This window comes from Atractosteus spatula, chromosome 6 (assembly GCF_055471065.1).
Source record: "Atractosteus spatula isolate fAtrSpa1 chromosome 6, fAtrSpa1.hap1, whole genome shotgun sequence".
Taxonomy (NCBI): Eukaryota; Metazoa; Chordata; class Actinopteri; order Semionotiformes; family Lepisosteidae; genus Atractosteus; species Atractosteus spatula.
Window position 1 is genome coordinate 6,128,778 of NC_142711.1, and position 15,794 is coordinate 6,144,571.

At 39.2% G+C, this 15,794-nt stretch overlaps 1 protein-coding gene across 1 annotated transcript in view; it reads right to left on the reverse strand.

Annotated features, from left to right (window-relative positions):
• The window catches only part of LOC148831731 (hypoxanthine-guanine phosphoribosyltransferase-like), a 33,423-nt gene extending 21,726 nt beyond the window's left edge, over positions 1-11,697 (reverse strand). Inside the window, exons 1-3 of the mRNA XM_088918962.1 lie at positions 11,646-11,697; positions 8,955-9,061; positions 7,609-7,792 (exon numbers count right to left, since the gene is read on the reverse strand). Of these exons, the coding sequence (XP_088775088.1) occupies positions 7,609-7,792; positions 8,955-9,061; positions 11,646-11,696 (342 nt within the window). The 5' untranslated portion in view covers position 11,697. The remainder of the gene's footprint in view (positions 1-7,608; positions 7,793-8,954; positions 9,062-11,645) is intronic.
• Positions 11,698-15,794: the final 4,097 nt, after the last annotated feature.

Genomic DNA, 15,794 nt, shown 5'->3' on the forward strand with positions numbered 1-15,794 from the left:
CCCATCTTGTGCCCTTTAACTTGTTTATGAATGAACAAGATCTAATTATTTGCTTTACAAAGAAGAGCTTGCAGATCTGGCTAAGAATACATCACCGTTAATCACAGCCTTCCCAAAGGGTTACAAGGATCGATCCAATTTGTGCACAAGCTCGGGGGCACTCAAAATGACTGCTCTTGAGGGTTTCAAGTCTGACGAGGTCTTTCAGCCATCTAAGCACGGTTTCATACGAAGCATGTTGTGCATAAATCAGAGATTGCAAAACCTACTGATTTTGTCACCTGATCACAATCGGGTGAATGCCCGGTATTACAACCCCCCCCCCCTTCAGTAAGCTCTCTAATTGTAATATGTGCCAGCTTCCACTTGGTTTTTGTTTAATCCTTAGCCTTTAGCATCACAGCAGTGACGTACAGTACCTTCCTGCCTAAGCCTAATTTTATCTATTACCTGCTTCATTCCATACCGATCACCTCAAGGTGTCCTTGTCTTTTACCTGTCTTTCTTTTCCTATTTGGTTTTAAGGAATACAGAGTGCAGGACCTCGAAAGCAGATCAAAGCCATTCCTCTAGAGATTTAACAAAGAAAACTAATTAAAGTGCTATTTAAGTGAGATAATACAGGCTACGTCAAACTTACAAAACTCATTAAAGCATTATCTTCTCTACTACAATGTGCAGAGACAGCACAAAGATATCAGAAAGTAATAGTAAAGAAAGTCAGCCAGACAAACGAAGGCTGCGAGGTGGGGAAAGGAAGACAATGAGTCAGAAACTCATCAAGCCATGAGGACCCTCATACTGTAAGTGAGCATGAGGATTTTGAAGTTGACATGAAACCTGACAGTAAGCCAATGCAAGGACTCCAGGATAGGAGTAATGTGACCACTTGCATACGATCTGGTAAGGATTCCAGCTGCCGAATTCTGGACATACTGTCAGTCAGAGTCAGTGAGGATTTAGATACCCCAGCATGTAGGGCATTGCAGTGATCAATTCTGGAAATGACTGCAATGACCAGCCTTTGCAGGAATCAATACTGGGAATGTGATGACCAGCCTTTCAACTAAAGTCAGAGACAACATAGGACATAGTCTGGCTATACTATGACAATATATATTACAATATGTTGACTGCAAAAGTATTTATCTCTTTGAGTCAAAACCAAAGATCATAAGTCTCTACCCAGTTTACACACCAGGATGGTGCAATTTTTGTCCAACCGTTTTTGCAAACTTGCTCAAACTCTTTCAAGTTGTTTGGGGGTTGTTGATAGAAATTTTCTAATCTTGCCACAAATTTTCTATTGGATTCAAGTCAGCTCTTTGACTGGACCAGTCAAAGACATTCACTTTCCTATTGTTATACCACTCCTATGTAGCTCTGTGATTTTGTGATTTGGTGTGATTTGGTGATTTTGTGTCCTAGAACACCTACAGTTGTTTGAATTGTCAACTCTGAAAGAACCCAAAAGCTGAAGGGTGTTCAAGGCCTAGTCTTTTCCATACCAGGGAAGTCTCTGTAAGTCTGTCAAACCAGGTTTTAAATGAAGAACAAGGCTGAAGCATATTTTTGTTCTGTTCATTTTCACTTCAGTCTGAAAAACTTTGCAGTCCCTACAGATGAGAACAGCCACTTAACATAATACTACCCTAATGCTTCACAATGCTGACTGTGCGATGTGTTGTGTTGAGAATGCACAGGATGTATTGCTTTGCACTTAGACCAAACAGTTCCTTTTTGTGTTGTCTGACCACAAAATGATTTGCCATGGGTTTTGCAGTTTCACTTAAATGCTCTGTTGCAAACTCCATGCACAATTTGAGAAGGCTTTGCCATTCTGACACTGCTATGTGGTTACTGGGATATTGTCTCAGCCTCTAAACTCTTTCAAAGTCATTTTGCTGTTGGCTTCACAATACATTTATATATTTTATACATGTATACATTTTCCACTTCTTAATGGTTGATTTCACTACGGGCAAACAGATATTGAGTGTGTCTGAAATTCTTTATACCCCTCTTCAGATCTGTGCTTTTCTACATCTTTGTTGTTTTGAAATTGGTCTTCATGGTTGAATCTTTGTTTGAAATTCACTACTTCACAGTGTCAGGTGTATTTATTCTGAAATCATTTCAACCACTGTTCACAGACAACGTCCTTTCAGGTAACTGTCAAAGTAAGTGTGTGCCCCTGAACTAATTCAGGTTTGCCACAGCGTATCTTTGATAAGCATAATTCAGTTTCTATATTTTGACTTACAATTTTTGCTGACATTTAACATCTTGCATGCACAAACGTGTTTAGTTTGAACATTCGTGTCCTGTTTAAAATAAATAACAATTTCTAATTCAACAAAATAGGATATCACAATGTACAGTTCATTTTGATAAATATATAGAACACAATATTAAACTCACAAAGAAAACAGTTAAAATCAAAGGAGAAAAAGTGAGGTTTACTCATTTTTTAACTTCAGTATTATAGTAAGGAATTGACCATTGAAATAAAATGAACTCTGAAAGAACCCTCAGGCTGAAGGGTGTTCAAGGCCTAGTCTTTTCCATACCAGGGAGGCCTTTCGAAAAGCTGTCAGACCAGGTTTTAAATGAAGAACAAGGAGTTATGCCAGGTACATTGGCAAGCTCGTTATTTCCGTAAAACCAAAGACGACAAAACGTGCTTCCAGGAGTATACGCAGATGTGTGTGAAGACCAACATCAAGCAATATTAAAAAAAAGAAAAAAATACAGCAAGAGTGACTTTTCAGAGAGGAAAAGATAATTCATGAACTATTTTCCTTAGGTAAGACACTCTGGATTCACCTTAGGGTCAAATCCATTTCATGTTTCCTCAGGGAATACGAAGCAAGTATTTCTATGGAGGCTTGAGTTTTATTTTGCATGTTAAGACTAGTCTAACTGCCTGTAATTATTCATCCAACCCTCACAGTCTTTCTTTCCTTTATTGCAGCAACATGCACAACATGTTTTTTCCTCCAGGGTAAACGCGAAGCTCCACACAGCCACTACAAGATCCCGTACAGATTGGAAATCCTTCTGTTTAAAATACAAAATTGTGCCGTAAAGTGGCTTGATGCCTTTTGTTGTTTTTTTTTCTAAATGGAGAGGAACAAAGAGCGTTTCAACCCAGGCTGCCTGAAAAATAAAAAGGAATAAAGGACATAAAATCCCTTTCAGGGCACGAAATGAAAAGAGCCCTTAGCCTTTCCCTCCAGCTGGAACACAGCGTCTAAGTCCTCTTTGTTCTAAAATGAGTCAAGCCAAGAGCTGCTTAATAAGTTCTGCTGCATGACTGCCAACAGGTGAACCTCACACACAAAGCTTCTCAGTACACAGCAGCAGAACCGACGAATAAAAAGACAATTTGGGGCCAGTACTGAAAAAGGTGGCTTACATGCCTTATTAAAAAGGAGCTGAACAGGGGTGAAGTGCCTTTAGCACATTTCCCTTTGACTTTCACATCCCTCAGTTACAAATATGACTAAATTTTTCTGTACGGCACACAACCATTAGTACCCCCACATAAACGCATTGGCAACTTGGCTCTGATGAACCTTTTGGACAAGGCTGATGAATTCTAAGGTGCGTTAGCCATTACTAGCTAACGAGTTTTAATCAAATGAAGAGAAGAGGTTTTTTAAATTCTATATAGCAGAGAAAGTTTTCGTATGACACCCACACCAGTCATTTCATTACATTTTCAGAACATTTTAGCCTGTGGCTGTCTCATATAACTCATTTGAGGTTTTATTTACAAACAAGTATACTGTACCGACCCCTTGACAGTGATGATGAGTCTGACTTCAAACCTTGAAGGCTGCAGTGAAACCTGATTTTCTATGAATAAGTAATCTGATCAACTCTGAGCCCTTGAGCTGCAGGTCGAGAAGTTTGACAACTGGTGTTGCTCATCACTGCTTTCGTTTGTTCAACAATAAAGGGGTTTTCCTTTGCCTCACCTGGAGAACAACACCTCTGATTCAAAATAGGTCTCTCACAATATTTTAAAATTCCAAATAAAAAGATTGTTGCAATGCCTGGAATCTGACAGGAATGTGACGTATTTGACCATTAGGAGAAAATAACATATAAAATAATAAAATAATAATAATTATATTATGGAGAATTTCCCAAAGAATTGTGTACTATGGTGTCTGTTTTCAAAATTAATTTCATGAGGTATTGAGAATTTTTTCTTTAAGCTTTTTGTTAGAGAAACCTTGTTTCTTTAAGAATTGAATTCAGGATACTAATTAAAATATAAAGTTCCATACGTACATACTGTATATAATTTCACAGTGGCCAATTTCAGAAACCCACAAAGCTGGCTATCTTAAGGAATAATAAAAAAAAATAACATCATTGCTTAAAACTTAAGTAAAACTTTTTTTTAAAACTCGTAGCAGCAAGAAGGGGAAAGCGTGGCCAGATGAGATTTGAGGCCAGGTCTTCATAGGGTGAAGGCTAGTCTCTCATCTTACTGTGCCATTGCTTCAGCTGGGAGTCAGCAGCGTTTCTGAGCCTGATAAAGAGCTCGTCAGCAGTGACGTCGCCCTCGACAACCTGCCCCGGGAGGGAGGGGCCACCAAGGTGAGGGCTGGCAGCTCACCTCGCCTCCTGCTCTACCGAGCTGCAGCTCCTCTCGGAAAACACAGGCCCCCCCGTTAGAAACAGGCCAGACCGGCTGATCGTGGATCTGATTCATCTAGGCTTCTAGGCAGAATCAGATTCATGTCAGGTGAGGTCTTGCGCTTGACAGGAACTGCAGCCAGTGAGATCGAGCTCTCAGGTACATTTCAGTGAAGGTAGATTTTACTGTTGTTAAAGGTGACGTCACTGCTGACGAGCTCTTTATCAGGCTCAGAGACGCTGCTGACTCCCAGCTGAAGCAATGGCACAGTAAGATGAGAGACTAGCCTTCACACTGTGAAGACCTGGGCTCAAATCTCATCTGGCCACGCTTTCCCCTTCTTGCTCTTCTGACTTTTTTTTTCTCAGTTAATTGGTTTTACTTCAGTTTTAAGCACTGATGTTTAATTTTTTGTTTAATTTCTTAAGGTAGCCCGCCAATTAATCAGAGCCTATTCAAGGCTCACCTCGCCGCATCACAAGAACATGTCATCTGCATATTTAACTAGACTGGCTGTGCATCTCTATAGCACATATTGAGAACAGAAAATAATACCTAACCAATACCTAGGTGACAATACCTAACCCTGGGCTCAACATGTATGCAAAACAATACCCAGAAACAAAAGCTGAAAAATGATATTTTTGTATCATATCAATCTTTTGATCTGAAATACGATTTTCATTAGTAACCAGCTAAAATGACAATTTTCAGTTCACTGTCCCAATACTTACACTTTTCACGGTATATATCCAGATATTCAATTAGCTTTTTATTATTTCCCCATATTGCACCAAAGAGGATGTAGGTTTACTGGTTTTTAGCTGTTTTTAGGCCTCTGTAGGACCTGTGTCCTGTTAACATTGGGCTTCTTTTCAATGTATTCTGTTGTAAAAGCAGTTTGAAGTTTTCATTTACATCTTTAGTTTATATTTGCCTTCTGTTATTAACTGCATATTATTTTGTGAACTCTTTAGTCTGTTTTACATCTTTTGATATAAAATGCGTATTTCTGCAACACATACAGTACACCTTCACTTAAATCGGCAAAATTTGTTACTACTGTAACAATAAAATCACTATTGTATACAAATTGCCTCAACAGGTAAAATGTGACGTATTTGACCATTAGGAGAAAATAACATATAAAATAATAAAATAATAATAATTATATTATGGAGAATTTCCCAAAGAATTGTGTACTATGGTGTCTGTTTTCAAAATTAATTTCATGAGGTATTGAGAATTTTTTCTTTAAGCTTTTTGTTAGAGAAACCTTGTTTCTTTAAGAATTGAATTCAGGATACTAATTAAAATATAAAGTTCCATACGTACATACTGTATATAATTTCACAGTGGCCAATTTCAGAAACCCACAAAGCTGGCTATCTTAAGGAATAAAAAAAAAAAAATAACATCATTGCTTAAAACTTAAGTAAAACTTTTTTTTAAAACTCCCAGCAGCAAGAAGGGGAAAGCGTGGCCAGATGAGATTTGAGGCCAGGTCTTCACAGGGTGAAGGCTAGTCTCTCATCTTACTGTGCCATTGCTTCAGCTGGGAGTCAGCAGCGTCTCTGAGCCTGATAAAGAGCTCGTCAGCAGTGACGTCGCCCTCGACAACCTGCCCCGGGAGGGAGGGGCCACCAAGGTGAGGGCTGGCAGCTCACCTCGCCTCCTGCTCTACCGAGCTGCAGCTCCTCCCGGAAAACACAGGCCCCCCCGTTAGAAACAGGCCAGACCGGCTGATCGTGGATCTGATTCATCTAGGCTTCTAGGCAGAATCAGATTCATGTCAGGTGAGGTCTTGCGCTTGACAGGAACTGCAGCCAGTGAGATCGAGCTCTCAGGTACATTTCAGTGAAGGTAGATTTTACTGTTGTTAAAGGTGACGTCACTGCTGACGAGCTCTTTATCAGGCTCAGAGGCGCTGCTGGCTCCTGGCTGAAGCAATGGCACAGTAAGATGAGAGACTAGCCTTCACACTGTGAAGACCTGGCCTCAAATCTCATCTGGCCACGCTTTCCCCTTATTGCTCTTCTGACTTTTTTTTTCTCAGTTAATTGGTTTTACTTCAGTTTTAAGCACTGATGTTTAATTTTTTGTTTAATTTCTTAAGGTAGCCCGCCAATTAATCAGAGCCTATTCAAGGCTCACCTCGCCGCATCACAAGAACATGTCATCTGCATATTTAACTAGACTGGCTGTGCATCTCTATAGCACATATTGAGAACAGAAAATAATACCTAACCAATACCTAGGTGACAATATATAACCCTGGGCTCAACATGTATGCAAAACAATACCCAGAAACAAAAGCTGAAAAATGATATTTTTGTATCATATCAATCTTTTGATCTGAAATACGATTTTCATTAGTAACCAGCTAAAATGACAATTTTCAGTTCACTGTCCCAATACTTACACTTTTCACGGTATATATCCAGATATTCAATTAGCTTTTTATTATTTCCCCATATTGCACCAAAGAGGATGTAGGTTTACTGGTTTTTAGCTGTTTTTAGGCCTCTGTGGAACCTGTGTCCTGTTAACATTGGGCTTCTTTTCAATGTATTCTGTTGTAAAAGCAGTTTGAAGTTTTCATTTACATCTTCAGTATATATTTGCCTTCTGTTATTAACTGCATATTATTTTGTGAACTCTTTACTCTTTTTTACATCTTTTGATATAAAATGCGTATTTCTGCAACACATACAGTACACCTTCACTTAAATCGGCAAAATTTGTTACTACTGTAACAATAAAATCACTATTGTATACAAATTGCCTCAACAGGTAAAAATATTGTTTTTAAAAATTACCTGTCTCGTGTGTTTCCTGCATTTGTGGACATTTCTGTCTACATTTTTTTTTCCGAAGAGAATGTCCAGAAAATGACCACAGGCAGCATGGGTGCAGATGTGTTTAAGTAATAAACTGTTCTGATTTGTACTTACACAATAGCTTTTTAGTCTGATGAAATTGACTCTCATCAGAAGGGATTTGTCAGAGCTTCGGCTGAGGACTTTGATGAATTCGACCAGGTCAGCGCAGAACTTGTAGCCTCCTTTCAGGACACAGAGGACAACAATGTCATGACCGCCGATGTCATCCATGATGTTTCTGGCCAGGCGCTCAGTCCTGCCAATCAGATTTAAAACATCACAGGACTGAAACACACGGAGCAAAAACAAAACCTTATACAGCAGCACAAATCCATTTACAACACACAGTATATCCGACACTGGGTAATGAATGAATTTATTAAATATAACTAATATTGTTTGTTAAGGTGTTCTTATCTGCACCTATATTGTGCACTATCTAGCATTCAGTGCTTGAAACGCTGTACTGAATTTAATAATTTTAAACATTAAAACACATGGTGCTAAAATTTGTTTGCATACATTATTATTATTATTATTATTATTATTATTATTATTATTATTATTATTATTAGAGTATAATTAGCGTATATCTGTGTCTGGACTACATTCCCCAAGAGTCTCTGGGAGAATGAGCCGCTGCTCTAAGTCACCTGACCAATTGCTCAACGCTAATTGGTCAGGAGACAGTTTAAAAACCAGGAAGTGGAGGGCCTCTGGCTTGCTGGTCAATCTGCAGTATGGAGTCACAGTCAGATCTTCTGCTGTGTATGCTCACCAGACGAATGGGAGAAAGACTTGACCGACTGAGGAACATGAAATTGTGAGTTCTGAAAACTTTAGAAGTGCTTGTTTGTGAAGAATTGCAGAGGGAGTCTTCAATTTTGAAAGAGTCTGTTGGAAACTGAGTTTTGAAGTTGGTAAACAGTTTAGCAGCCTGGCAGTGGTAATCTGGAAAGTTGTGAGGAGGTTAGTCAGTTTTTAAAATGGAGCTTAGGCTTTTGTTTTGGTGTTTTTTGTTTGTGGTGTTTTTTTCGTATCATGCACTGTAAATAAAAGAGCACTGCTGTTTTGAACTTTATAGTTGTTTGGTGCATCTGTTGACCTGGACCCACCTATTTTTAAAGATCCTATTATACCATGTCACAACATTGTTTTTGAATTCTCAAATTCTTCTAAAAACATTTAACCTGATATGACTTTCTTGTGTAATGTTACTATTGCTTTTTCACAACAATTTAGTATTAATAGAAATTAGTCTGTGAGTGAGTATGCTGAATGTGCAAAATCAACAAGTTCCCCAACATTGTTTTGGAGCATATCTCTTGTAGGATCTGGAGGTGTATATCAAAGTAAAATTAATTAATTTTGTATTGCTCAAGTTATTTAAGCATAGTGAATTTGAAATGAAACCTTACCTATCCATGATAACTCCATGTGGTATGTAGACGCATGCTAAGTCTTCAAAGTAGTGCTCTGGATAGGAGAACAGATCCAAGCTGTAGCCTGCAAAATCATCTTTGATCTGAAAGAAAATATTAATTAACTCATTAGCCTGTTAAAAATTAGGGACTTTTCCACCTGAATGAAGTAGCACTTTTATAATTGCTTTTTTTTAATGAAGCACTGTTTAAGGATTTAACATGGCATTTCAGGTGTGTATTTGGTGTTATAAAAACTGCCAAATCAAAAACTGAGCACTTAAGAGTTTCAATATTGTGTGTATAAATGCATACTGTACACTATTTATGGTACAGTGCTTTGATAGTCAAGGAGGAGGGTTCTGCAGCCTTGTGAGCAGTTACTGTCCATGCCTCCATGCACATCTGTCCAGTTTCCCCAGATTGTGTGATCGTCTTCAACTCTTGCCATTCAATCCAGAGCTAGAACAACCCAACTGTGATTAAATAAACCAGTTATTTACTAAATGAGAAGTTATTTCAGTCAAATCAGGAAGTCTTTCAGTCTCCAAACACCAGGGTTCCTTTAACTCAACACATTGTGTGTTTATTGCATCAATAACTTGCAGATCTTTTCAATCTCGCCCGTAAGATTAACTGCAATGAGGCTCTCCAGGCTCAGGGAAGGAGCGTCCTGTTCTAGAGACTGTGATATCCAGTCGAGAACACCGAGTTTTCAGTTGATCTTTTTATGCCTTCTTGATCTATTGATTGAGTTTCATGCATGCATTACATTATCCTTTTGTGAATCTTGCAGGCAAACAAATGAGGTTCTTGTTCTGGTCCATATAAAACTCTTGTTTATATGCTTCACAGAAGGAATGGCAAGGTCTTTTCAATATTTCATTTGTTCTTATACTGCTAATAAGGTTGTTTCACCTGACATCATGTTTCTGAAGTGGGACTCCTGTATATTGCACATATCCAGCACTCCAATATTACTTCTCAATCATATTGCAGAAAGGATTAAAGTAATTCCTGATAGAGATGGCTGAGGCCTTGCCAAACACCCACGACAAGCATGTCCTAAAACAGGACAAACCCTCAAAGAGCTGCAGGCAACGGGACAAACAGAACTTCTGTTACATATCAAGAACAGGACAAGCACTTGAAGTGTAAACTGATCTCCTTTCTGGGCCTGTACTGTCTGCAAGAGTTGAGAAATCCTGTCTGTTCTAGGAAGCAGATCCAGGATTGTGCTGCTGTACATACGGAGCTCAATAAAAGCTGAATCTACAGAATCGATTAGTTGGCAAATGCACATCTGTCTGAATCTCACCCATTTGAGCCCATCCTCCTACTGATGGACACCAATGTTGAAAGATTGTATCAATTCTATCAGAAAAATCTTTTTCTGGAGCTGTTGAGGATGGGAGTTTTACCTTGCACTTTATTTCAGTTCTCTTATTTACCCCATGATGTACTTAGTGTTTTGCACTGTGCTCAGTTTCATGGAACACAAAAAAGGCAATCATGGTTGTGTCTAGAAGAACAACCTCATAACTAAAAATATGTGGATTACATTTACAGTGTTTGACAAAGTATGAACATGTATTTAGAAATGTACTTATGTTGTCAGTTTGAACGTTGTGAGAGTGATGCCCAAATACATCTTCTGTGATGAATCATCTTTAGGCAGTTGGTCAAGGTTGTGAAGAGATGCAGAGGCTACTGTACATTAACTGGTCCAGAATTAGAGACTTTCCTAGTAGCACACAAGGATTGACTGGGCTGAGTGGTGCAAGACCTCTCTCTCTCTCTCTCTCCTTCTGCAGGCAGGACTCCAGATAGCCAGCCTACAGATGGCCAGTGGAACACAGGTCTGATCCCACACCCCACTTCCCCATCACAACTTCAGTTGAAGGTGATCCTGTTGTAAAACTGGGATGGAGTAGGACTACAAATGTTGAACAATCTAATGGAGTTCATGCTATGAAGAAGTTCTTGCTTTCAGAAACCCACCACACTGTGGTGTAATTTCTAACATTCTGACCAGTGTGCACAACACATACAGGGAGAAACACACCGTTATAGACAGCCAGTAAGAAAGTTAGGTTACAACACCGAAGAATGTTTTTTCTTGACCCCTGTACATCACAAAAGATCAACAGCTTTCATTTTTCACATTTCAGGTTCAGTGTAGCATCACGTGCATGTATTTTAAATTTTATCTAAGCTTTTTTTTCCCCTCCCGATTTGGATTGACTAACAATCTTAGTCTCAACTTTTAACACGATATCGTATCGTTGCATACCACACGGCTGTCACTTTCAATTGCATCTGCGAGGATTTAAAGTCTTCGTTGTGAATACGAATACTATTTTATCCTCATCGCACACAAGTTACTTGCTTTCCAGAGTCTTAACTTTAGTTAAAAGTTTGATCAGCTTTGCAGCGGTCAGCTGCACACAGTTAACCACGTGTATCTTATTATTCTTCAAGTAGCCTTCGCGGCGTCGTACGACTGTATTCTGCGAACTTGAAAAAAGTTGAATACATCTCAAAGGAAAGAAATGTGGTTTAAAAGCACATCATACTGCAGATGAAGAAATCTGAATTACAAGTAGAGGTTTTCTTACGGATAAGAACAGTTTTTTTTTTCCGTTCTGAAAAAGTTTTGCATAAGAGTAGTCGGTGATCAATAGTTACCACAACGCCTGCGTCCTTTTCCACACTTTCGAGTGAACCGCTGTCTGCCATGTTGGTTTCGCACGACCTGTCAGGTATCCCGCAAACTTGAAGGGATACAGGACTTCTGAAAGTGAATCCAAGACGGGAGACGGGGGAGGGGAAGGGACTGCAGTTCTCCGCCTACTGCTGCGACAGATCAGATGTCGGCTGCGGGGAAAAAAAGTTTAATAACCCCCTTTACTCTCATCTACTTTGCGCAGATGTTGAATAAAAATTTTACTAAACACAAAGGATTTGCTTTTGGGTTCCTTTGAGCAGCGACACAAGGCGTCACATAAAAGCGTCATCGCAGGAGTATTAAACCAGCGCACAGCATTTACCCTCATTATAGTGCCTGATTACGTATATTTTGCTGTTTGTACGTTTGATTTCTAGTTCTAACTTTTAAACTTCTAACGACGTTAGAATACCGTGACTTATGACTTGAAACACTACTCAATATTATCCCCCGGATGAACGTATGTGTGAAAATTACGTGGTGGGCTTTCTTATCTTGGAAATGTCACACGTACATGCTAATACATACAGTATCAGCTCTTTAAGCTGATCCGTGGACAAAGCTCTCCTTGAGAGGTTTTTAAAACAAGCAAACTATCAGGAGAGAGAGTGTATCAGTTTAAACCGCATGTTCAGAAGATCTTTCAGTTTTTATATTCAGACAGAAATAGTTTCTACATAGTCCTAGAAGGACATAATATTTATTATAGATCCCCCATTTGAAACGTGTACTAGTCTGTATCCCTGCAATCGCAAGCTAAAATAGTATCCAAAGTCCGAAACATGCTCCGTAAACTATCCCCAGGATACTGTGAACAGGAGGCTAATTAAATTTTGTAATTTACAAGTTATTCAGCTCTCATCATGTCCAACTGAACCTGGTACTAAGTAGAAAGGCATGACTACTGTCATGTTGAAGTCATTAGATATGCTTCCAAGGATGTAAGAGCTCTTTTAAAATCTCAAGATGCAACAGAGCATTTGAAAATACTTGCACTGTGTAAAGTGTATCTTTAATTGGGAATGTTTCTTATATTTTCCATGCATGAGTGCAAGTTGTTAGGATGGTGTCCCATATTTTACTGTTCTGCAGATGCATAACTAAATACTATGATGGAAAGATTTCTCTGCAAATTAAATTACTGCTATGGCAAGTCACATGCTGTGAATGGTTGTTAAGGTGGTTCAAGGTCAAGCGAAGATGTGATTTGTAGTGGCAAAAGCTGTTATGTACAATTTTGACGTTGGAACATAATTTTAGACAGCTGACTCTTGGTTAGGCTCCTGATTTCATCAGTGTTTAATTTGTACACCCCTATAGTATGTCAATTGCTGTCTTGAGACTCTGATATTCTTTCAGTTCAGAGGGTATTAAAATAAGAGGCTGGGAAAACAGCTTTTTCAGCTGCTCCAAAGCTGTGAAGTTGCAAAGCCCCTTTTGAAAGCACTGGGTGGCAAGGTTTAAACATCTTAAAACTCCCTTTTGTACTTGCTTTTAATTCTGTTTAAATTAATTAGTGTACTTGCTTGGTTATTGTATTGTAGACTGCCTTCCGATGTACTACAATACCCTTATAAAATAAAGGCTACTGTCATTACTCTGTGCTACACTGAGTACTGCACCACCAAAAGGTAAAATGATTCTTAGATTTGGTTTACTTTTTTTGTTTTGAGTAACTTGCATTCAAACTGTCACCTCTGAAAAACAAAAGATGAAATGTATATTTCACATTAAGTACAACTCAATTCAAACTGCAAGTCAGTTTTAAGGCATAATAAAACACCATATGATATAAAAACCTCAGGTACTGTAAATACACTGTAGTATATGCATCTCAAGATTATGTACTCTTTAAATTCCAAACAATGAAGAAAATTGTTTTGGTGGTGCAACAATCACCTTTTTGTTTTAGAAATAACATTCTTTAAATGATAGACAATATAAACTAAAACCTGAAACTGTTCTCTTTAATTTAACACATAAACACTTTAAATAGCAATACTGTTTATCAGTTCCCTGGGACATGGTTATACTTAAACCTTCTTTTATTTCAACTCTTTAACAATGAGGAGCACTGTTCACATCCAGGCTACACAGGCTTATTGAGATGATCTCCTCTGCTCAGCCTGTCTTACACCTTTTGTTTGATTGAATATCTCCTTGTTCACAAACTGGATCAGTGCCGATATAGTGTCTGGTTTTGAATTAATGTGAATGCAGACAAAATTGCTGTCTGAAAAGTACACTAAAGTATATTAATTATACTGATTAAAATTGAGAATCCTGTGCTGGTCAGGCTGCAGTTTGATACTGGTAACAACTTTAGAAATCCAGTATTAATGACCAATATTTTTTCCACAACATAAAACTGATTTCAATAAATGCTTTAGGTTTTCAATTCCACATTTAATGTTATTACTTCTGCTCTAACAGGTCTAAAGAAAAAATGATTTCACTCTTGGAAGCAGTATGTTGACATTATTAATGATCCCTTTTAGTACAGTATGAGTTGTATGTATTTAATCCACTGTTAGGGACTGCACATCGTAGTGACATATAAATGGTCTAAAAGCCTTACTAGTTGTGGTCATTGACTTTATGCTTTAACTTAATTTTTTAAATACTTAATCTTGTGTAGAGTAGTAGGATTTTGAAAAGGTTTGAGAAGGTGGGTGAAATTATATTATTGGTATATAATTTATATTCTGAAACATTACTGTAGTGAGTATACTGTAAAAACCAGATGCATGGTGCCACTATACAGAAGTTAGGGCGCTGGCCTTGTAACTGGAAGGATGCGTGTTCTGGTCTCAGGCGGAGTGTTGCTCTTGTGCCTTCGAGTAAAGTTGTGGTAAAGAATCCAGTGGAGTAAGTGGGTTCACATGTATGTACCTTTAGATAAGTGTCGGACACATCCATCCATTTTCTCACTGCTTCTTCCAACTGAGGGTCACAGGGGAGCTGGAGTCTATTAATAGACACAAGGCAGGACACACCCTGGACAGGATGCCAGTCCATCACAGGATGTGCACAGACATACTCGCACCTGGATCGATTTTCCCAGAAGCCAGTTAACCTACCAGCATGTCTTTGGACTGAGAGGAAACCGGGGCTCAAAGGGGAAACCCATGCAAACACGAGGAGCACATGCAAACTCCACACAGACAGTACCACAGGTCTGCTTTGAACCCAGGGCCCAAGTGCTGCAAGGCAGCCATGCTAACCACTGTGCCACCATGCCATCTCGGACAAATACATTCACAGAAACACGATAGAAGGGAGACATCTACTATTTAGTGTTGAATTTCATGTAGAATGAATATTGATGATCTGACCTTTGGGTTCTCCTATAGTAAGACGGGAGTTAGTTCAGACAAGATGAGCAGCCATTCCGTTACCTGATCATTTGGGGAAAAGACAATTTAGTGTTTTAGGAAGCAGGGACTGGAGACAGAGTGCAGGTCTCCTGCGGTGTCTTTTCCCCAGAGGGAGAAGGAAGAGACTGAACATGAAGCTGTTTTGAGGCTGGTAAGCAGCTGAGCTGTCTTCCAGTATTGATAAGGGAGGGATTTGAGGAAGAGGTCTAGTTAGGAATTCAAGGAGTTGCTTAGTTTTTTATTTTGGTCTTGTTTGTGCCCTGTGCGTGTGATTTTTGATTAACGTCCCTGCACTAGAAATGAGTATCAGTTTCACCATGACTCGCCTGTTAAAGGACCTCCTACTAGGGCACCTCGACCTCCCAGTGTGTCTCAGCCTGTCGTGAGCTCTAACAATGTACTCAAGAAGTTCAAGCAGGTGACACCCGAAGGGGCTCCACAGGTGAAACGTTGTTTCTTTTTTTTTCTTCATGGAATAAACCTTTACTTTATCTTACGGTATTTAAGGTTTACAGTCAGCGACATCACTGAAGCTTCACACGGTGGGACTGTATGATGGGATGAGCAGCTCCCATCTTCTAGGGCCGGAGGGTCCTCTTGCTTCCATTCCAGCTCTTCTCTTTCGGGGATGTGCGGGAGCTGACTCCTAACCGGGCAAGCAATGGGCACGAGGCAGGCAGACACGAACACAGGCATGCCCACACTATCCAGACCTGCCACGTTGATTCATTG